The 24540-nt window shown below is 39.2% G+C and overlaps 1 protein-coding gene across 1 annotated transcript in view; it reads right to left on the bottom strand.

The window, feature by feature from the left end:
* RhoGEF3 (Rho guanine nucleotide exchange factor 3) overlaps positions 1-24540 on the bottom strand; it is a 666916-nt gene that overhangs the window by 308990 nt on the left and 333386 nt on the right. Inside the window, exon 8 of the mRNA XM_067792017.1 lies at positions 23767-24042. Coding sequence (XP_067648118.1) covers positions 23767-24042 — 276 coding nt within the window. The remainder of the gene's footprint in view (positions 1-23766; positions 24043-24540) is intronic.

Raw genomic sequence — 24540 nt, 5'->3', positions numbered from 1 at the left:
GCAAAGAGAATACTGAGCCTACTCCTTTTTCTCCTCATCCCGACTGCTTCCCCATAAGAAGTTTTTTGAAATACACCGTCATCCAAACACTACCGGAACAGCATAATGACCTGTGATGACTTCCATATGTACTTACTCCGTAGATTGGTTAAGTTTGAAGATAGAGCTCATTCCTTTCCTTTCCAACCATTGGCAAATAAATCTAAGCCTCTATGCAGTTGGATGCCTTTGCATGGCAGGTACTTATAGGATAGGACACCGGTAAGGCTAAATTTAAAATAGATGCGTGGAGAACAGGCAAGGTAAAGTCCCGTTTTCCGGTTTTCGAAATCCCCTACCCGTAGCAAATATTAGTAGTTCCGAACTAACGCATAACTATAGCATTATAAGACGATACTTGTTCTAATTCTGTCCGCTCGCAGGCCTTTCAACTGACACTTAATATTGTGATGTCCTACGAAATGGCAATTTCCCTCCTTTGGTTCTGAAATAGCCGCTACCTTTGATTGAAAAAATTAAAGTCATATAGCTCTGACTGAAGCACTGTTGGTACAAGTGTGGCTGCCAACTGTCTGCTCTGCTTTTGATTAGCATAAGTTCGGAGGTAGACATTAAAAATTGAGTGCAAAACTTTTGCTTTGCGTGACTGTCTCCCATTTTTTCTGCAGAGTAAGGTGTCATGTCTATCCACACGAAGTTCCTCAAACTGACACTTTTAGCATTGTGATGTCCTACAGTGTGATAATTAGCCTACACTGCCGAAATTTAGAATGCCTTTTTTGACTCAGCTTCACTCCATCAAATAGGTGCGACCGATCAGTTGTCATTAATATCCTCTAACGGGAGTCCAAGGAAACTTGCTGTTTCAGCAGGGATGGACCATAATGAGAGGGGTGTTAGAGGCGTTGGTTCCACAATACATTTGAAGAGGTGGTTGGTGTCATGTGGGGACATGTTATAAGCAGGACATATGTTTTGTATGTCGGGGTTGATTCTGGATAGGTAAGAGTTTAACCCGTTACAGCACCCAGATCTAAGCTGAGCTAGAGTGACTAGCGTTTCCCTAAAGAGTGTGTGTTTGAGTATAGGATTCACCGGACAATTCCTGGCATAGAGGTCCGACGCCTGTTTGTGGAGTTCACTGAGGATGTGCTTGTATTTTTTGGCTTCAGGTGCCGTATTTCCTCATAATGCTTACGGATATGACCTTGGGCGGTGTTGGCTCATCCATCAGATATCTGTTGGGATGCCCAGGTTTCTGGGTATTCAACAGGAACTGTTTGGTTAGCATTTAATTTCTCTCCCAAATGGGGAGTATTCTCGCCTCGTAATGTATATTGTGTTCTGGGGACATAAGAATTCAACCCGTGGCGGTTGTGAGGGCAGTATTTTGGCAGGCCTGTAGCCTCTTCCAGTGCGTAGTCTTTAGGCTTGGCGACCATATCCGGGACGCGTAGCATGAAATCGGCTGGCCAATTGATTTGTAAGTGGTAATGAGCGTAGTAGATGGTTCGCTGCTGTTATGCTTAATTGAAATAAATATATCTCAGACTTAGTATTCTCTATATATGTATATCATTGCTTAAAATTCGTAAAATTTTGGTTCCCTTTATAGAGATTTGGTAATTTTCCAAAACAAATTATGGTCACATATAAAAATTTTGTGTGGCAACTGCGGTGAGAGACATGAGAATCCGACTGTATGCAACCGACATAAATGTTATTGTTGTTTCAATTTTTCACGCAAATTGAAAGCGCTCAACACATATTTGGAAATTTGTATTGTTAAAAGTTTTTTCTTGCTTCAAGTCTCGTAATAAAATGCGTAGGTTTATGTTACTTAAAATTTCTTCTCAAACCCTATGTTGTAACATAAAGTTTGCTGATAAGAAAAAGGCCTTCTCATCCTTTCGTCAAAATTCGACACAAATTAAATATTTGCTTCGCTGAAACAATTTTTTAAATTGTGAGAAAATTTTCAGGGAAAAGTAAGAGCTCTAAGAAAACAAATTACGAAAAACATTGTTGGATGGTATGTAGAGTTCTTAAAATTAGGAAGATGCTGCTCGGTCAGGAAGGTGCTAATAGCCCTGTGCGAAATACTCACCCAATTTAAGGAAACCTTATTAAGGGTAACACGGAACCTATGCAACAAATTTCATCGAAACTTCTCTGTCATTGGCGACGCCAATGGTATAGTAAGTAGTTTAATTTAGTTGACGGTAGTTGCAGGATTCTTATTATTTTTATTTAACTTTGTATTTTAGTTACTTCGAACTTTGTAATTTTAAAATGTTTTATCAATATTTTAATTTTCAATATTGATTTTTCAATTTTCAAAAAATTTTTAATTATGGTGAAAAATTTAAAAAGATATTGACGCATACTTTAAGGCGTATTCTTTATTGAATAAAAGTTTCTTTATATATAAAATTAAAAGTGGTTTCAATCACCACAGCAGTAAAGTTAAATTGGAAGTGTTGACAAAATGCCCATAAAGCTCCGTATAGCACCAAACCCCAAATTTCTCGCTAGACCCTGAAGATCTAAATGCTACCTCTTCCAATGACCCAATCACCCACCCGATACATTGCCCTGTGACTTTTTCTCAGAAATTTGAATTTTGTGCTGTTTCGGAGCACGATGTGCTGAGATGCATTTATAAGATACGCTCAAATGCTATTGGTAAAGATGGTATGCCTCTAAAATTTATAAAAATTGTTCTTCCACAGATACTACCAGCCCTGACCCATATTATCAACCACTGAATCACAACCTCGTGTTTTCCTTATGTCTGGAAGATCGCATCTGTCCTTCCTGTAGTTAAAAATAAGACCGCCAGCTGTCTAAGTGATTTTCGTCCCATAAGCATCCTTCCTGCGTTGTCGAAGATCTTTGAGAGCTTGTTATCAGAACAAATTCATGCTTATATTGATAAGTGCAATCTACTTTCCCCATTCCAGTCTGGATTTAGAGCAAAGCATAGCTCTTCAACTGCAATAATCAAAATCTTGGATGATATTGGGGCCCCCTATGATAGTAACAAGATAACAATGTTGTGTCTGCTCGACTTTTCCAAAGCGTTTGATTCTGTCAACCACACGTTGTTATGCATGAAGCTAAAGTCTTATTTCGGTTTTTGGGACTCTGCTTGTAACGACAGCCGTTTAACAACCTACGCCCCTGTGCGCCTACACACACGCGCACCACTGTCTCTGCAAATAACAATGCCAATTGTCTGCAGAGCTACTGCGTATTATGTGTGTATGTGTGTGAATATAGAACCAATCGTTGTAGCTAACTTGCTGGAAGCCTTCCAGGAACTTTGAGTGACTTTGGGATAAAGTGGGTTGACAGTAAACCGAAAACGGTAGTGGCAACAGGAAAAAGTTGTCGATAAAAGGGCCAACATCCCGTTCTTCTCGATCACAAAGCCTTGAATACGGTGCCCACAACGCGAGTGCAGTGAAAGTGAAGAAAAAAAAAAATAAAAAAAATTAAATTAAAAGTGTATAAAGTGATAAAGTTTCAAAGTGCGAAACCGTAAGCTACCGGTTCGGTGAAAAGTGCCGCATCCAAGAGAGAAATAGTATTCCTGCCAACACCAGATCCAGCACCACCAGCAACGGTAAGTACCACCACCATTCCCGAGTATATAAATCCCCTACAGTAGTACAGTAGTCCCATGCCTATAACCCTCCATTAACGCCCGCATAATTTATCTCATTCCCCTCTGGTCATCCATAGTTTACATTGAAGGAATCCCCAAAGGAAACCAATCACCACCGTCGGTGCTAGGCACCAAAATCCACCAACGGTAAGTAAACACATCTACCTTAGTGACTAGCCCAAAAGTGATATTGAATTTAGTGCCATTTTCTCAAGTGAACTTCATAGTTTGTCTGCTCCGTAAAGAAAATGATCTTGAAAGAAAATTGATTTATGTTTGGGCGGATAAACATTAAAGTTCGCCGGAGAAATGGCCTATAAATGCTATACATGACATTGTTATGCCCAGCTTCATATTTCTATTGTTTGGTTTTCCTTTTCTTAGCATCACCACAAGGAGACTCGCTTAAAGGAACGGTGCGAGGCACCCGAATCACCAACTACAAACCACACCGCGTCACAGCCACCAAAAGACACCACACCGAGTCACAAACACCAATAGCTACAACAACCCACACCGAACACGTAAGCCACCAGTACAACATAAAACACTCTCACTCGTCCAAACCACAAAAAAAAAAAAAAGGAAAAAGTAAGAAAAGTCGCATCTGCACCAAAAGATTGCATACATCCATATTCACAACCACACGCATTTGCAACCAACCACCGAAACATAGATAAGCTACTACACCGCAGATCCACATTCAAAACCACAACCTCAGAAATACACGCATAACCTTAACCACGAAACATCCAACCAGCAACCACACCTGCCGATCACAAACACACCGGCGACCACCACACAACCACACCAACAATAACCACGCAACACTCAAAAACACCACGACCACATTTGTACATACTTTCTGATACAAAACATTCAAACACGGAAATAGTGAAACCAACATCAAGCAATTCCACCTATCCATCAAAATACACGGTAAGCACAAACACAACCAAAGCTATTAGCAGCTTATTATCCCCAAACACAACTTAAACACACGCAAAGAGAGGGCTGCACATCACATCACACCACACCGAACAAGAGCACGCAACATATCACATCACATCAGATCACATCACTTCACGTTGTATCACATCATATCACAAACTACAATTAGCGGTGAGTTATATATAGCTGGTCGCTGGTGTGGATTGCTACATCAGCAGGGCTGTGGTGAGAAGACATCTCAAAGGTAGAGAGTACACTCAGCACATTATTCGAATTCGCCGCAAATACGACAACACCAGACTACCACGGAGGGGACCGACAATATTGATTTAGGTTTTTTGTTGCTTAAAAATTATGTTTTAGATTGTAAGATTTATGCCCTGAATTTCCCTTAACTCCTAAGCCTGAAATATTGGTGAATTGTAAGTTAGTCTTTTTTGGAATCTTCTCATTCTTATATGCATACACATCTTTCATACATATTTAACTTACCCAAAAACACACACACATATGTATCAACCACTTCACACACATTTCCTTTTTTTTCGCACATACCTACATATAATTTCATTTGCTTATATATATTTCAATATTTTTGGTACTTACTAAGTATTTGCCTAAATTTTTTTTTTATTTGATTTTTTTCTCACACCCTAATCCGTGGGTACACAGGAATCTTTTCGATTTTTATTACATATTTCTAATTTCTTTCTATTAAAATTTTTTTTTCATTATATTTTTCTTTTCACTTCGTTTTCCAGACAAAAAAATATAGAAATCCTTTTCATTTTTTTTTGGCTTGGATTTTTCTTTGGGTGAAAGGAGGATCCTACTCCACGCACTTGGAGAAACTACATGACACACGTGTCACCTCCTTTTTTTTCTCCACATTTGTAACTTTTTTTTTTCACTTAATTTTTAACCACTTGGTTTTTTTTATACTTACTACAATACTTTCACTAAAAGCGTGTTTCGCACTCAGCTCGCGATTCTTTTCACTTTTTTTCATTATTTTATTTTTTTAAACGTTTTTCTTTTGGTAATTAACACGATTGCAAAAAATGTGCATGCGTGTTTTTACTATTACAAACCGGAACTGAAAGTTCCATGAGGTAATAGTATATAATAGTGCAAAAGTACATGGAATAGGGTTTTTTTTTTGCTCTTTGTTTCTGTTTTCTTTCAGCTCCCGCTGCTACAGCTTTGGTACCTGGACTGCAGATGAGCGTGAGGAGATGAGTACGTGAATGGTTATATATAATGAATGGTAATCTCTATCTAGTTTGTTGTAATCTCTCTTAATTTTTTGTTTCTTTGCCTTCCATATTACATATTTTATTGATCACCGTAACTATTGCTTAATGCAAGCAAGAGTTAAAGATTGTAGTAAAAGGGTGTTCCTATCTGGGTTATTTTATTTTCTTGTTATCTATTTGACATTTTTTTACTTGGAATATTATATGCAGTAATTGCAGTATCCTTTTTGTTATTTTGATTGAGTTTAGACCAGGATAAGAAATAATAGAATTTAGAATTACCAATACAAATCACTAGATATAAGTAAACATAGAATTTGTGAAAATAAACTTGTATAAAGAGGAAATGAGTTATTTCGAATTTATTGGCTGAAACAGTGTTAGGAAAAATGCAGGCCCTCTAAGTTTTCTTTTGTGTTAGTGTGGGTGTCGCCCTTGTGGCACACTAGGAATGAGTTAGGTGTTGCAACCCACTGACGGACGGTGATTTAGACTAGACCATTACAGACGGACGAACGTCAGGACAAGGGAACTCCACTCGGTTATCGGAGTCAAAGTGGAGTTCAAGGTTGTTCATGCCTCATGAACAAGAGGGGTGGGATGACTCCACCTGACACGGACGGTCTTCTCCCGCTTGCTCTCTTCTCCTTTTCCTTCTCCTTATCTTCTACAGGTCCCTATGTTTTTCTACCTAGGCATGATAATTATAATTTTGTTTTTGTGACTGTGGGTTGAGGAAGGTGGCAAAGAACCGCGCCTCAACGCCGACGAGCCTCAGCCGGGCTACCACCATGCCTAACCGCCACCCTTCTCGCCCGGACCAAGCAGTTTCATTACAATGGCGCCCAACGGAAATAGCCCGATCACATTTTATTTCCCATATCTTTTCATTTCTACTATACCTCTCATTTTCCGAAATTTTTTTAAATTCTTCTGACTATCCTTCAAATATCAAACGAAATAGCTATTGTAAGTAACCTTACTTCTTGCTTACCAGTTTGCTTTCGCCCTACTTTTTGTCTCTCTTAATTCATCAAATTCCACATTAATTTCAATCTCCGTTTACAGCCTACTACCTTAATCTTAATTAATTTGTTTCTATGGCTATTTTGTTAATTTTCCTGGTGGTTTTCTTTCTAATGAATTTTCCTTCTTTCGGACAGGTTAGGGTTACGAAGGTAGCATCACTTTCAAAGTCGGTGAAGTGATTTGTGCCTAAGTGACATTTAGATAGACGGGGGGTAGTGTTAGTCCGACTTCGAAGTTCCCTTTCTTCGATTTCAACGTCTTGATAAGGTGGTATTCGAAGTCGAGACTAGCACAGTCCAAGACGTTTTTTGTTTGTGGCAAAGCTGCTCAAGCTGCATGTAGATGTTCCAGCAACACCTACATGTGAGGTTTGCAGCTTTTGACCACTGGGGGTAGCATAGGGTTTTAAGAAAGAATGATGTTTTGCAACCACGGCTGGAGCAGGTGCTCTGACCGTAGATGTGCCAAACATGGTCATTAAAGGGGAATTAGCTGACATGACCTCGGACAGGGAACAGACGGACGTTAGCAACACCGACCTAAATTTCGATTCCTTCGCAAGGTCAACACCAATACACACTAACCACTAACACATACATATTCAATTTATATATTTCTTTGCATTAATTTAAAGATTCAGAGAACAGCTTAAATTTAGATTTAAATCTGAATTTGATTAAATTTTAAGAAGAAGAAAACACCAGTTTCTTTTTGCATTGTAGCTTTTATTTAAATTTTAATCTACTAAAAATAACAGAAAAAAAAGGGGAAAACAAATCCAAAATTGTGGAAAGTCTACTTATAAATTTTTTGTGGAAAAAGGAAATATAAGTTTTTGAGTTAAATGTCAAAATACATTTAGGCTAAGATCAACATTTGAAAAAAAAAAAAAAAACACAATTTGAATTTTTATAGCATTGCTTTTCCAGTTTTTTTTTTACATTATTCCAATAAGTTAGTTTCTAGGAAACTATAAGCCACCGAATTGGAGTTAAAGGTGGATATTTAGTTTTGATTTCCTCATTAATTCTCTTTACTACTTTTTTTTATAAAATTTCTTAATCATAACAATCGAGTCTAATACCAATAGAACTAAGCGAAACAAATATAGAGTTTTAGAACCAGTACTGAATTTTAATTGTTATTTTTTTTTTCTTTCTTGTATAAATCTAGTTTTTTGTTTTATTTTTCCTACACGTTTTGAATTCTGTAGAGGATACTGAATTTTCAACCTCGCTAAATTTTAATAGTCCATACGTTTAAGAAATCGACACACACACTTGCGCGTACATATTTATATTCGAATTCTATCAGAACACACATACATATATTATTCCACATATAGTAATTCATTTTATATTTTGATACTGAACTGATTCCTATATGTAAATTTTTGAATTTTTTTATTTACACATATTTCTTTACACACACGTACATTTATATAAATAACAACGGTCAAATATAAATCCTTAGAAGTTTTAATTTACAGCTTGTTTTTTTGCGTTAATTTTAAAATTTTTGGGATTTTGTACATCGCGAATTTCGTTGTTTGATATAAAGAATTATTTTTTTTTGGGAATTTTCAATCCTATTAATAACCTTTTTTGTTTTTCTCGTTGAAAGCAAAAGTCTGAATAATAGCTTTAGAACATCTTCGGCAAATTTTCTTTAGATTGCTTTTTGTGTACCTCATCTCAGTGGTACATGGATGGGCAACAAGAGGAAGAAGAAATACGAAGGCCTGGATTAGGGATTTTTATAGCAATAGACGAAGGCCGTCACTCGAAGCATCTCTAGAGCACTCGAGAACCAGGTAGTTGGGTCTGTATTCACACAGATAGACACGGGCATTGAGATTCCGGTAGACTTCCTGCCAACCGATTTCCTTAACCGTTGTTCTGCCAGAGTTTTTGGAAATTTTGAGCAGATTGACAGGGGGAGGAAAGAGTTCGCTGTGACCAACACGCTAGTAGTAGAAGACACCGAAAGGTCCCTTAGTTTTTCTCGAAAGTTGTCTATGCTGGAGATGTCCGAACAGGGAGAGGATCAGCAGGCGGGAGGAGCATTCGGGGGAGCTAGACCACGGAGACCACCCGGAAATGAAGAGCAACTAAGAGAAACTATCTCACAGCAAAACCAAATCGTACTAGAAGCAATGGACGAGTTCCGTAAGATGAGAGCCGACGTTTCACGTCTAAGTAATCGAGTAGCAGACGTGGAGTCGTCGATGCAAGCACCAGCAGCAGCACCTCCTCCAGCGTCTACCTCAACACCAGGGCATAACAACGAAAGGGCAAGTAGGGAAACTAGCGGCAACACTCAGCTAAGGGAAGATAGGCTTAGGGACAATTACGGCAGAAAGCGGATCGATCTTCATAAGTGGAACCTTAAGTTCGATGGGTCGCCGAAGGGAATGACGGTCGAATGTTTTGTTTTTAGGGTAGAGAGGATGAGATTGCAGTACCAGTTGAGTTACGAGCAGATACTTGCAGATTTTCATTGTTTAGTGACTGGCTCGGCGCTCAAATGGTACTGGCAGGTCTTAGAAGATAACGCAGATGATCCACACTTCGACTACTCTCGCCTGAAAACGGAACTTTTGGCCCAATTCAAATCGGCAGACTCCGATTACGAGGTGATCCGCGAGATCATGGAGAGGAAGCAACTCCCGCAAGAGAGTTTCGACGAGTTTTACGCCGATATCCATGATCTCACCTTCCGCCTGAGAACAAGAATTCCAGAGCCAGAGTTGGTGAATATAATAAAAGGAAACCTTAAGCCATTCTTGGCAAATTTAACTTTTAGCTCCAAGTTGACGACCCTAGCTGAACTGAAACATGAGTGCAAGCGAGCAGAGAAGCTCATGAAAGAAAATAGGGCCAGGTTTAAAGCAGTAAGCGAAGTGGGGGTCGATTATGGGGAAACAGGGGCAGAAGTGGAAGCTTTCAATAGGAACACTAGGGACATGACAGGGTCAAATAAAATGAAGCCCGGTCCCGCCTCTTCGCGTGATCTGTCGAAACCCAACCCTCCTTCCTGCAATCCTTCGTCGTACAACCACGATCTAAATGTGTGTGGATCGTCCGATAATAATAGTAAAAGTGTTAGTAGTGTCCAGAACCAAACTTTTTGTTCGTCACCATTTCACCTTATGTTGTGCTTTGCTTGTGGAATGCCGGTGGACTACTATATTAGAAACCCAGCTGAAGCAGCAAAGGACAGTAAATGTAAGTCCTCTTTCCACCTGATGAAGTGTTTTGCATGTGGTAGTGACTCGTCCTTCTGTGTGTTCAAACCAGAGGCGGGAAACCGGGGTCTGGTAGAGATGTCCGGGCACTCTGTCCAGAAGAAAGATCACCCGGAAGGCCGAGAGATAAATTAGATAAAGAAGCAATCAAGATTTTGAAACGTGAAGAAATAGTAGGAGAACAGGATAAAGTAGGAAAAGAAAAGAAACCATGGATAGGAAAAGATAGTTTGCACATCAGGAAATTAAGGTATGAAGAAGCCCGTAGGCGCATATTTTGCGAGGAGTTATTAAAGCGGAATAATAGAATAACGAATAGGAATTTCACCAAAATACAGAAGATGAGAGAAAAGAAAAACAATTTTCAGAGGATTAGGAATAAGATAATAGCAACCATAGTGACAGTTAAAGGAGATAATCGATTTTTTGCAAGGACTGTGATAGGAGGTCAAGAGGCATTAGCTTTGTTAGACTCAGGTGCAGGAGCTTGTTGCTTAGGCAAAAACGCAGATATAATCTTAAATGGTAAGGAGCATTTGATATTGCCAGTCAAGGGTCAAAACATAAGAACGGCTAATGGGGGCGAAACACCCGTGCAAGGGGTTATTACATTGCCAGTTGTGTGGGATGGTATGACTCGGGATCTGGAGTTCTTGATTGTCCCTGGTCTACAGCAGGAGGTCTACCTAGGTGTTGATTTTTGGCAGGCTTTTGAACTTAGTGTTGTTGGTAGGGGACGAAGTGACACGTCTAAGAGTGCTGTCGTATCAGAACTTGCACCCGCCGAGGGTGACCTGTGTTTTGATGCGGTGCAACATACGCTAAGTCCCGAGGAAAACAAAGCGTTAGAGGGCATCAAGGCGCAGTTTCCGTCGTTTGCGGTTCTGGGACTGGGAAAAACCGACATGGAGGAACACATTATTGAAGTCACTGATGAACACCTACCCGTTAAGCAAAGGCATTATCCTATTTCACCCGCAGTATAGAAATTAATATACAACGAGCTCGATCGCATGCTAGATATGGGAGTAATTGAAGAGAGCAACAGCTGCTGGAACTCACCTGTGTCCCTCGTAATCAAAGGAACCAAAAACAGACTGTGCCTCGATGCCCGAAAAGTTAATGAACGCACCATTAAAGATGCCTTTCCACTACCACATATTGATGGTATTTTAAGCCGACTACAAAATACCCGCTATATATCTGCCATCGACTTAAAAGACGCGTTTTGGCAGATACCATTAGAGAAGAAATCAAGAGAAAAGACGGCTTTCACTGTACCTGGGAGACCCTTGTACCATTTCACGGTAATGCCTTTCGGGCTGTGTAACGCTGCACAGCGCATGTGCCGACTAATGGACAAGGTGATACCCGCTTCCCTTCGTGAATCAGTGTTTGTGTATCTAGACGATTTACTTGTTTGTTCAGAAGATTTTTCGTCTCATTTATATTTGTTACCTGTTGTAGCTAAATGTCTTCGTGATGCGAAATTGACGATCAACGTTGAGAAGAGCAAATTTTGTTACAAGGAAGTGCGCTATCTCGGATACGTGGTCGGGGACGGATGCATCCGTACAGACGATAGTAAAATAGCGGCGATGCGAGACTTTCCGGAGCCACGAACTCCGAAACAGCTTAGAAGGTTCCTGGGGATGACGGGATGGTATAGACGATTTATACAGGACTATGCCACGATTGCTGCACCACTACACGACAGACTGACGAAAGAAAACATAAAAAAGTTTTCAATGACGGAGGATGCAAAGGCGGCGTTTAACAGCCTAAAGCAGAGCCTGATATCGGCACCAGTGCTGACTCACCCTGACTTCAACAGACATTTTTACATACAGTGTGACGCATCGACAGACGGGGTGGGTGGAGTACTATTCCAACTGGACGACGAAAACAACGAACGACCGATAGCGTATGTGTCAGCTAAACTAAATAAAGCGCAACGCAACTACAGTATTAAGGAACTGGAATGTTACGCTGCTGTAATCAGCATAAAGAGGTTCAGGCCATACGTGGAGGGTCTACCTTTTACGGTGATAACAGATCACGCTAGCTTGAAATGGCTCATGGGTCAAAAGGATCTTTCAGGTCGATTGGCTAGATGGAGCCTAAAACTACAGTCATATGATTTCAAGATAGAACACCGTAAGGGGACCCAAAACGTAGTGCCTGATGCTCTCTCACGAATGGACATGGATGAAATCGACGTCAATGACAGAAGACTGGACATCGACATTAACTCGGAAGCCTTTAAGTCGATTGAATACGTCGAGCTACAGAAGACAATAACGGAGAATAAAGACAGACTACCAGAGCTTTGCGTTTCAGACGGCTACGTGTACAGACGAACACAATTTAACAGGGGAGACGAACTACAGGAAGACCATACCTGGAAACTCTGGGTTCCAACTGAGCTGCGAAGGAGTTTGGTAGAAACAGCACATGGATCGCCTTCATCTGGACACGGTGGAATCCATAAGACCCTATCACGTGTCCGAGAAAGATATTATTGGCCCGGTATGGTTGCAGATGTGCATGCACATGTAAAAGCATGTGAAATATGCAAAGGAAACAAAACTCAAAACGCCTTCCACAAACCAAGAATGGGAAATCAGCACCTCACCGAACGCCCTTTTCAACGTCTGTTCGTCGATTTCATGGGTCCATACCCACGTACTTGTGATGGTAACGTTTATATATTTGTATGTTTAGATCATTTTTCAAAATTTGTCTTTCTTAAGCCAATGCGAAAAGCCACCTCTGCCGAAGTCGTGAAATATCTAGAGAGAGACGTGTTCCATATTTTCGGAGTACCTGAGTATGTGCATTCAGACAACGGAAAGCAATTTACGTGAGATATATTTACCTCCTTCTTGAAGAAGTATGGTACGACGCACATAAAGACCGCATTTTACTCGCCACAAGGGAATGCCGCAGAGAGGGTTAACCGCTCCGTGTTGCAAATCATCCGGTCATACATTAAAGGAAACCAAAAGAATTGGGATAGAGCCGTAAGCGACGCAGCATTTGCCCTTCGCAGTGTCGTACATACGGCAATAAGTACGTCGCCATATGCAGCTGTGTTTGGAATCCCGATGATGCAACACGGCGCGTCATACGAATTATGCAGGAAATTGAGTGCCCTGAAAGATACTGACGTGGAAGTAGAGACAACAGAATATAAGATGCACATACTCAGGGAAAAGATCATGAAGGAACTTAAATTGGCACACGAGAAAAGTAAGAAGACGTACGACCTCAGAAGCAGAGAAATAGTTTTTAAAGTAGGGCAGATGGTATACCGCCGCAATTTTAAACAAAGTTCAAAAGTAGATAATTTTAACGCAAAACTTGCACCAAAGCAAGTTAAGTGCATTGTACTTAGGGTCGTTGGCAACTCGATGTACGAGTTAGGAGATATTTTCGCGGCTTAAGATATATGTTCTATGTAGTCCTTGTAACCAATGTAAAGTGTAGCTTGTTCTCAAATCATGTTGTATGTTATTTATTAGTAACGACGGTAGAAATTCTCTAGGCCAACAACACCTCTGACTACGTATCCGACTTGACCATGTATTTATTAACCATTTTGTTTATTTATTGATCGATTCATTTATTTATTTATTTATTTATTTGTGTGATTATTTTAGTATTTACACATTTAAATTTGTTTTATTTTTTACACCGACGATGGACACTATCGCCTAACAACATTAACCTGTGATATAGAATAAGATTAACCTGTGATATAGATTTAGATTCATCTGTGATATAGATTTAGGCTAACCTTCATTATAGACTTAGATTTTCTTAACCAGTGATACATTAAATAAGTAGTGTTAAGATCCAGTGATTTTAATAGTAGAATAGTTGTCCCTATGTCTATATGTATTAATATGAGCGTAAAGTGTACAACTCTGTGAAGCCCGGCATTGGGAGTGGGTCGAGGCCACACGTTGGGCCAGAATAAAGAATAATCGGCGGCTGCGTTATGAATTTTTCTTACGCACACGCTCCATGACGCAGGCATCATCGGCGGATGCGAGCCTGTAACGACAGCCGTTTAACAACCTACGCCCCTGTGCGCCTACACACACGCGCACCACTGTCTCTGCAAATAACAATGCCAATTGTCTGCAGAGCTACTGCGTATTATGTGTGTATGTGTGTGAATATAGAACCAATCGTTGTAGCTAACTTGCTGGAAGCCTTCCAGGAACTTTGAGTGACTTTGGGATAAAGTGGGTTGACAGTAAACCGAAAACGGTAGTGGCAACAGGAAAAAGTTGTCTATAAAAGGGCCAACATCCCGTTCTTCTCGATCACAAAGCCTTGAATACGGTGCCCACAACGCGAGTGCAGTGAAAGTGAAGAAAAAAAAAATAAAAAAAATTAAATTAAAAGTGTATAAAGTGATAAAGTTTCAAAGTGCGAAACCGTAAGCTACCGGTTCGGTGAAAAGTGCCGCATCCAAGAGAGAAATAGTATTCCTGCCAACACCAGATCCATCACCACCAGCAACGGTAAGTACGACCACCATTCCCGAGTATCTAAATCCCCTACAGTAGTACAGTAGTCCCATGCCTATAACCCTCCATTAACGCCCGCATAATTTATCTCATTCCCCTCTTGTCATCCATAGTTTACATTGAAGGAATCCCCAAAGGAAACCAATCACCACCGTCGGTGCTAGGCACCAAAATCCACCAACGGTAAGTAAACACATCTACCTTAGTGACTAGCCCAAAAGTGATATTGAATTTAGTGCCATTTTCTCAAGTGAACTTCATAGTTTGTCTGCTCCGTAAAGAAAATGATCTTGAAAGAAAATTGATTTATGTTTGGGCGGATAAACATTAAAGTTCGCCGGAGAAATGGCCTATAAATGCTATACATGACATTGTTATGCCCAGCTTCATATTTTTATTGTTTGGTTTTCCTTTTCTTAGCATCACCACAAGGAGACTCGCTTAAAGGAACGGTGCGAGGCACCCGAATCACCAACTACAAACCACACCGCGTCACAGCCACCAAAAGACACCACACCGAGTCACAAACACCAATAGCTACAACAACCCACACCGAACACGTAAGCTACCAGTACAACATAAAACACTCTCACTCGTCCAAACCACAAAAAAAAAAAAGGAAAAAGTAAGAAAAATCGCATCTGCACCAAAAGATTGCATACATCCATATTCACAACCACACGCATTTGCAACCAACCACCGAAACATAGATAAGCTACTACACCGCAGATCCACATTCAAAACCACAACCTCAGAAATACACGCATAACCTTAACCACGAAACATCCAACCAGCAACCACACCTGCCGATCACAAACACACCGGCGACCACCACACAACCACACCAACAATAACCACGCAACACTCAAAAACACCACGACCACATTTGTACATACTTTCTGATACAAAACATTCAAACACGAAAATAGTGAAACCAACATCAAGCAATTCCACCTATCCATCAAAATACACGGTAAGCACAAACACATCCAAAGCTATTAGCAGGTTATTATCCCCAAACACAACTTAAACACACGCAAAGAGAGGGCTGCACATCACATCACACCACACCGAACAAGAGCACGCAACATATCACATCACATCAGATCACATCACTTCACGTTGTATCACATCATATCACAAACTACAATTAGCGGTGAGTTATATATAGCTGGTCGCTGGTGTGGATTGCTACATCAGCAGGGCTGTGGTGAGAAGACATCTCAAAGGTAGAGAGTACACTCAGCACATTATTCGAATTCGCCGCAAATACGACAACACCAGACTACCACGGAGGGGACCGACAATATTGATTTAGGTTTTTTGTTGCTTAAAAATTATGTTTTAGATTGTAAGATTTATGCCCTGAATTTCCCTTAACTCCTAAGCCTGAAATATTGGTGAATTGTAAGTTAGCCTTTTTTGGAATCTTCTCATTCTTATATGCATACACATCTTTCATACATATTTAACTTACCCAAAAACACACACACATATGTATCAACCACTTCACACACATTTCCTTTTTTTTCGCACATACCTACATATAATTTCATTTGCTTATATATATTTCAATATTTTTGGTACTTACTAAGTATTTGCCTAAATTTTTTTTTTATTTGATTTTTTTCTCACACCCTAATCCGTGGGTACACAGGAATCTTTTCGATTTTTATTACATATTTCTAATTTCTTTCTATTAAAATTTTTTTTTCATTATATTTTTCTTTTCACTTCGTTTTCCAGACAAAAAAATATAGAAATCCTTTTCATTTTTTTTTGGCTTGGATTTTTCTTTGGGTGAAAGGAGGATCCTACTCCACGCACTTGGAGAAACTACATGACACACGTGTCACCTCCTTTTTTTTCTCCACATTTGTAACTTTTTTTTTTCACTTAATTTTTAACCACTTGGTTTTTTTTATACTTACTACAATACTTTCACTAAAAGCGTGTTTCGCACTCAGCTCGCGATTCTTTTCACTTTTTTTCATTATTTTATTTTTTTAAACGTTTTTCTTTTGGTAATTAACACGATTGCAAAAAATGTGCATGCGTGTTTTTACTATTACAAACCGGAACTGAAAGTTCCATGAGGTAATAGTATATAATAGTGCAAAAGTACATGGAATAGGGTTTTTTTTTTGCTCTTTGTTTCTGTTTTCTTTCAGCTCCCGCTGCTACAGCTTTGGTACCTGGACTGCAGATGAGCGTGAGGAGATGAGTACGTGAATGGTTATATATAATGAATGGTAATCTCTATCTAGTTTGTTGTAATCTCTCTTAATTTTTTGTTTCTTTGCCTTCCATATTACATATTTTATTGATCACCGTAACTATTGCTTAATGCAAGCAAGAGTTAAAGATTGTAGTAAAAGGGTGTTCCTATCTGGGTTATTTTATTTTCTTGTTATCTATTTGACATTTTTTTACTTGGAATATTATATGCAGTAATTGCAGTATCCTTTTTGTTATTTTGATTGAGTTTAGACCAGGATAAGAAATAATAGAATTTAGAATTACCAATACAAATCACTAGATATAAGTAAACATAGAATTTGTGAAAATAAACTTGTATAAAGAGGAAATGAGTTATTTCGAATTTATTGGCTGAAACAGTGTTAGGAAAAATGCAGGCCCTCTAAGTTTTCTTTTGTGTTAGTGTGGGTGTCGCCCTTGTGGCACACTAGGAATGAGTTAGGTGTTGCAACCCACTGACGGACGGTGATTTAGACTAGACCATTACAGACGGACGAACGTCAGGACAAGGGAACTCCACTCGGTTATCGGAGTCAAAGTGGAGTTCAAGGTTGTTCATGCCTCATGAACAAGAGGGGTGGGATGACTCCACCTGACACGGACGGTCTTCTCCCGCTTGCTCTCTTCTCCTTTTCCTTCTCCTTATCTTCTACAGGTCCCTATGTTTTTCTCCCTAGGCATGATAATTATAATTTTGTTTTTATGACTGTGGGTTGAGGAAGGTGGCAAGAACCGCGCCTCAACGCCGACGAGCCTCAGCCGGGCTACCACCATGCCTAACCGCCACCCTTCTCGCCCCGGACCAAGCAGTTTCATTACATGCTTTAGGTCTCATGAGGAGTTACTTGGGTGGTAGAGCGCAACGAGTGAAGGTGGGATCGCAAGTATCTAGTCTCAAGATGTTATCTAATGGTGTCACCAAGGTTCTATACTTGAACCGTTATTATTTAGCCTATTTATTAATGACATACTTACCACCTGCATGTATGCTCAAATGCATGCTTATGCAGATGATATACCGCTTCATATGTCTGGAACACATGCGCAAGTATCTGAACTTTGTGCCAAGTTTAATAGTGATTTGTGAGCTATTTCGTCTTGGGCGCAAAAAAATTATCTTTCCCTTAATAGTGAAAAATCGTATGTGTTACCTTTATCTAAAAGGCAAATTAACAATTCAAATCTACCAGCTTTATACATCAATAATAAGTGCCTTAAGTACGTGCCTAAAGTAAAGAATCTGGGGGTTGTTATTAACTCTAGTCTATCTTGTGATGATCATATTAACGCTGTTATCGTTAAAGTTTACTACACTCTACGTAATCTACGACTGTCTGCCCCCTCCACTCCACTTGGAATAAGGAAGCGGCTTGCTATACAACTAATAATACCAATTATCTGCTATTCGGAATGTATATACAGCAAATTAGATTCAAAATCGGCACATAAGATTGATGTCACCTTTAATCATGTCACGTGGTATGTCTTCGGCTTGGCTAAGTATGATCATATATCTGCGTGGCAAACGAGTCTCTTAGGTTGTGAAATATCTGAGTATCTTAAGGCAAGAAACTGTATATTTCTGTGTCGTATGATTGCTGATAAAATGCCAACTTATTTATATAACAACGTAACATTCTCTAGATCTGCTCGCATAAATGATTTGATCGTGCCCAGCTACAATTATCTAAACTCTGCAAGACTTTTCTTTGTCAATGCTATCCGCATTTGGAACTGTATCCCCAACTCGGTTCGCAATAGCTTAAGTAGAAGCAACCTTAAGAATGTTATATTTTCTTTCTTTGGTAAGGTATATACAAATTAAAATCTGAGTTTAGCTACTTATAGTCTAGTCAATCATTGTTGTCAAATGTCTTTGTCACAATTCTTGTTAACCTTATATATTACCACTGTTATTACTTTATCCTTATATGCTTGCATTTTTTTTATACCTTTCATGAACATGAAATGGTATATTAACTTTGGTCCGATGTTTGTAACGTTGAGAAATATGGAAGATAGACTCACCAATAGGTATACCGAATTGATCAGGGCGACGAACTGAGTTGATATAGCCATGTCCGTCCGTCCGTCCGTCTGTCTGTTTGAACGCAAACTAGTCCCTCAAATTTTGAGATATCTCAATAAAATTTGGCACAAGGATTTACTTTTGTATTATATTAGACATTTGTCGGATCCGGTAGGATCGGACTACTATAACATATATCTCCCATATAACCGATCGTTCAGATAAGACGATTTTGGTCATTCCTGCCGCAATTTAGAAAGTATAAACGTGAAACTCAGTGATATATATTCTAATATATCTTAGAAGATATCCTGAAAAAATCACTTTGCTCGGAGCTATATATAGTATAAATCCCATACAACCGATCGTTCAGATAGAAAGATTTTTGGCCATTTCTCCCTTAATTTAGAAAGTCTAAACGTGAAACTTGGTGATATATATTTGAATATATCGTAGAACATTTCCTGAAAAAATCACTTTGATCGGAGCTATATATTGTATATATCCCATACAACCGATCGTTCCGATAGAAATATTTTTGGCAATTTCTCCCTTAATTTCCAATATAAAAATGTTAAACTTGGTGATATTTATTCTAATATATCATAGAAAATTTCATGAAAAAATTATTTCGATCGGAGCTATATATAATATATATCCCATACAACCGATCGTTCAGATAGAAAGATTTTTGGCCATTTCTCCCTTAGTTTTCAATATAAAAAAGTGAAACTTGGTGATATATATTCTAATATATCATAGAAGATTTCCTGTAAAAATCATTTCGATCTGAGCTATATATAATATATATCCCATACCGATCGTTCAGATAAGGGGTTTTTTTGCCATTTTTTATTTTATATTTATCTTAAAAATCGTTTAGGTATGTACATCTTTTCACTATATATTTCTTATCTTATACATCCGATTATTTGGAGATTACGAATGGGATAAGATTATTGTTCAGCCCCATTCATGAAAGGTATGAAGTCCCGTCCTTACTTGTTTTAAATTGTACATGGAATAATATGTATATACATTTTTAAGTTTTAAGTTTTAAGTTTTAAAAATTATACCCATAAATATGTAACCATTGTTGCACTATAAAAGATTATACAAGATCTTAATGTGCTAATACTGTCAATAAATAAATAAATGAAATGAAATAAGAGCTATGCGAAGTTCGACTGGTACCACGGGAAAAAATGTACAGAAGAGTACTCAAGAAATTGATTGAATATTCGCTAGGTGCTGCAGGAAGTGTCGTTATATATGCTTGGCGTCCGCAAGAGACCCTCTTCACTTATTTAGCCTATTGAAAATCTACGGGTTTCATATACAAATGTATGCAGATGGCTTAATAATCAGCATTACACGAATGCACTAGGAAACATCACTCGATAGTTTGCAACACGCTCTGCGTATCATAGAAAGAGCGCGTGATGGCAAGGAATTATTTATCACCCCCAATGAAACTGCTTTGGTACATTTTACCCGGTGAGGAAGACTGTTCATAATAGAACCATTGTTGGGCGGCACTAGAAGTAGTAGCTCAACAGAAAGAAAATATCTGAGAGTTACACCACACAGGACTCCCATGTAAATTGCCAATTTAGAGGCTTTAATGAACACAATAGCAAGGCCTGGTTGTCTAAAACAGTCGTCACGAAAATTGTCACCCACGCTTACGTTGTCTAATGACCGAAGACCACGCAAAGAACATAAATCACTAAATTGAGCAAAATGCATCCACTGGTTTGCATAAGCATAACGGGCGATATTTTAATCAGAAATACAACCTGGTTTGCGGTAGAGAATGTCTGCGAAGAGCCAGGCAGCCTTGCGTGCAGCCTTGGTGGGGTTTTTAAATTAGTCATTGAATATACTTCTGCTAACACTCTTAGCCTGGCAAGCGCAGGACATGAGCACAAAACGTGTTCGAAAGTTTCCACCTTCAAACCACACTTTCTTCATCTGCTAGTGATAGCCTAGGCCTAATTTGAAAGAATGATCTTTTAATGATAAGTGTAACTTTTTTAGCCTAAGGTTGTAAGATCTTGCGATTAGAACCACACTTTTCCTACTCGATCGATCATCAAAGGTACGCTTAGCCATTTCCCATTCTTTCCAGAGGTTTCCTAAACTCTAATACACATTTAGATGTTGTGCTATGCAAGATTATTGCCTTAATTGCTGCTTGGCTATCAATACAAAAGTTGACGTGACTACCAGTGTTTCCAGTGTTTCTAACGATTTGGTAACGGCCGACAAAAACCTATTTGAATACTTTTAATAGTCACTATATGAAGTTAACTCGTCATATAGGCTTTTTATTTTGCTTGTGCTAAGGTTACTGTTTTGCTGGCTGAAGCTCTATCAAACTGTATCATAAAGTAATTTTTGAAAAAAAAAGATGCTTAGCAAGTTTACACTCAAAGCCGACGATACGATTATAGAACTATAAGATTGCACACTTTCTTTTCACGTCACTTGTCAAGAGCTAAATATAAGCCGCAAGTTTAGGTTGGCTGATTACTGCAGGGTCTTCCAAGCGAAGTTGCCGCTATTAGGAATGCGGTGAATGATATGCTATCCAGTGCTAATACGGTTAGGGAATTTAACATATACTCGGATAGCCGAGCGGCTTTCAAGGCCTTGCGTTAAATTATAGTGCAATCGAGTGTAGTCTGCGAGAGCTCGCTTGCTATAACATCGAACTGATTATCTGGCTCCATGATCATAGTAATATCCCGGGAAACAATCAAGCGAATCTTCTAGCCTGCATCGGTACAGCTGTACCGGATGAAGATCGCTTTTCGGGACTCCACTGGCTACCTGTGGTCTGCTCCTGCATATATGGACCTCGAGTCAGCTCAGCATGCGTTGTGCGGACACCATCTCTTGCAGGGTAGCAAGATCCCATTGGTCGGTAGTGGCTGACCAGAGGTCTGCCTAAATTATTGGGTTTACTAAGGCTTATTTATCAATGGTCGCTGGGGTTTTGAAAGAACACTGTCCAATGGAAATCTATGCGGCACGTCCCAATATACAGAAAGCGCCACCCTGCCGCAGCTGTATGGAGGATGATGAGGTGGAATCATTGAGTCAACCTATGCTTGTCTGCTGAGCTTTTGCCAGAAGGTATTTCGGTCTCGATTCACTTGGATCTCCGGAGGATCTATCCAAGGGTGAAATCGGTCTCATTCTAAACTAACCACCTAATCTAACCTAACCTAACCTATACATATGTATAAGAAACCACGACCCTACATGCCAAAATTACTCCCTTTGTAGTATATGTGTGATACGGAAGCTTGAGTCTTTATGCGTACTGCCACGCAGCATTTTCCAAAAACTTCAATTTTCTTTAATTTTAACCATGTTGGTAACCATGCGAAGTTTCAGTAATGTGACTTAATCGGCTCAGGAGATATGTGATATGGAAAGAAAAATGTGTATGGGGGGTACCACAAACTATCTTCCAATTGGGTAATTCTATGCGACAGCATGAAGCTCTTAATACATATCCAAAAATATCAAGAGAGGTATCAAAAGATCGCGAATCCGAAAACGTGGGTAAACAATTTTGGGTCTGTAGAGAGAAATTGAAAAATTGTCATGTGGTTGTTGTAATTTTGAAGATATTGGTGTACCAAAAAAAAAAAAAAAAATGTTAACACAAGTGCTTTGCGGGGATATAGTTTTGGTCTCCAAACAGGTGTTAGACTCACCCAGGGTAATTTTTTATAAGCGCGGCGGTCAATGCAGAAAGGTGCTCTGCGCAAATATACTATGGATCCCACCCCCGGTTTCGGAGCACTCAGGGGTAATTTTTCGGTTTTATCTTTTGATAGACGCAAAATTTTTGGCTTCCAATTTCGGATTCGCAATCCAGCATTCGTCGTTGTTGTTGTTGTTGTAGCGATAAGGACACTCCCCGAAGACCTTGGGGAGTGCTATCGATGTTAATGGTCCTTTGCCCGCTGCAGATCACGTACGTTCCGGTACCAAGTCCTACCATTTCGGGAACGATTTGGTATGATCACATGCGACCTTCTAGGCCATTACGCCCTCCCATCTCAAAGATCCACGAGGAGTTAGAGGTCGCCAGAACCCTGGCTGTTAATGAAACAGATTCGCAACGAATAGGTGAAGTTGACAATTGGGTTGGAAAAGCTATATATTGCTCTGGCAACCCTTGGAAAGGGTTGCGCTACACAACCTCTTAATTCTGTTTGGTATTTTAGTCGGCTCTTACGACAGACATACCTACCGCGAGTATATTCTAACCCCCTAATCCGTTGGGGGATCCGGCATCCATCTTCTGATACCCCTCTCGACATGTATTAAGAGTGTCATGCTTTCGTATAGAATTACCTCTAATACTTCTTCACTGATATATAATCGATGTGTGGCATCTGCCTGCCTAGTGTAATTGTTCAGGAATTACTACCCGCAGAGATGTTTAAGTTTTTATACATATGTTGGCATATATATCAGATGCCACGGCACTACCCACCAAAATTACATCCTATGTGCTGGAGATCTCAATTTCATCCAAGTAGGCCAAACAGTGCGTCCAAAAAAGGAGTTGACAAATTTGCCAGTTGCGTATTTATAAATAGATTTGTCGTTTTTTACAGGTTACAAAGTATTAAGATATACATTAGACTGGGTAGAAAAAAAAAGTTTCAGAATTACCTATAAATCCATATACCCAAATTTAAATACATAATCAATTTCATAAAAGATCTTCAGGTATTTTATTTTATATTTTCGCTTACCCATGGCTCAATAACAAAACATTCGGCAGCGATGTACTACGCCAATCGCGTTCATCCAAAATCGGTGAACCGCATTCAAATGATGCAGCGGTGCTTGTTGTTGCTGTTGTTAGTTTTGCTCTTGTTGGCAATGGCTTTGCATTTTTAGCAAATGTCGATGTTGATGCTGTGGCTTTTGTTGTTTTGTCCATTACTTTAACTGCAATTGCTGCTGTTGGTGGTGGCGTTTGTGGTGTACAATATTCGCTGGTTTTACTTCTGTTTGCCACCATTTTACTGTTGTTGTTTGTTGCAAATACAAATAGAAAATAGAAATACGTTAAAATGGCAATAAACTATAGAAGAATACTCCTTTATAAATTTGCAACAGTATTTGTTACAGCGTGTATGTGTGTGATGTTGAAAAATGAAATGTTGGCGATTTAACAAATAGATTTGTGAGTTTCATGTTGCTAACAAAATTGGGCGGTTTGTTATATTGAATGCGGCTGCAACTAGGACTCCGAACATTGCATACATTTTTGATGATTTGTTTTTGTATATTTTTTTTTTAACTCTTTCTTGAGCAAATTAATATTCATCACTCAACTGGGACCAAAATTCATCAGAATCGCGCTCATGTGCCCACAAGCAATTGTGGTTCAGAGAGGAATTAATATTTTGTGTGAAACCTCCCAAATGACAGAGTAATTTGTCACATTTTCCAATTACTATTGATTGGCTTAGAGATCGATATCCGAAATTTGAAAACTTGTGAAAAATTTATTTTAGTTT

Source organism: Eurosta solidaginis, chromosome 5 (genome assembly GCF_040869045.1).
Source record: "Eurosta solidaginis isolate ZX-2024a chromosome 5, ASM4086904v1, whole genome shotgun sequence".
Classification (NCBI taxonomy): domain Eukaryota; kingdom Metazoa; phylum Arthropoda; class Insecta; order Diptera; family Tephritidae; genus Eurosta; species Eurosta solidaginis.
Note: the sequence above shows the minus strand (reverse complement) of the source record. Positions and strands in the feature narration are given on the sequence as shown.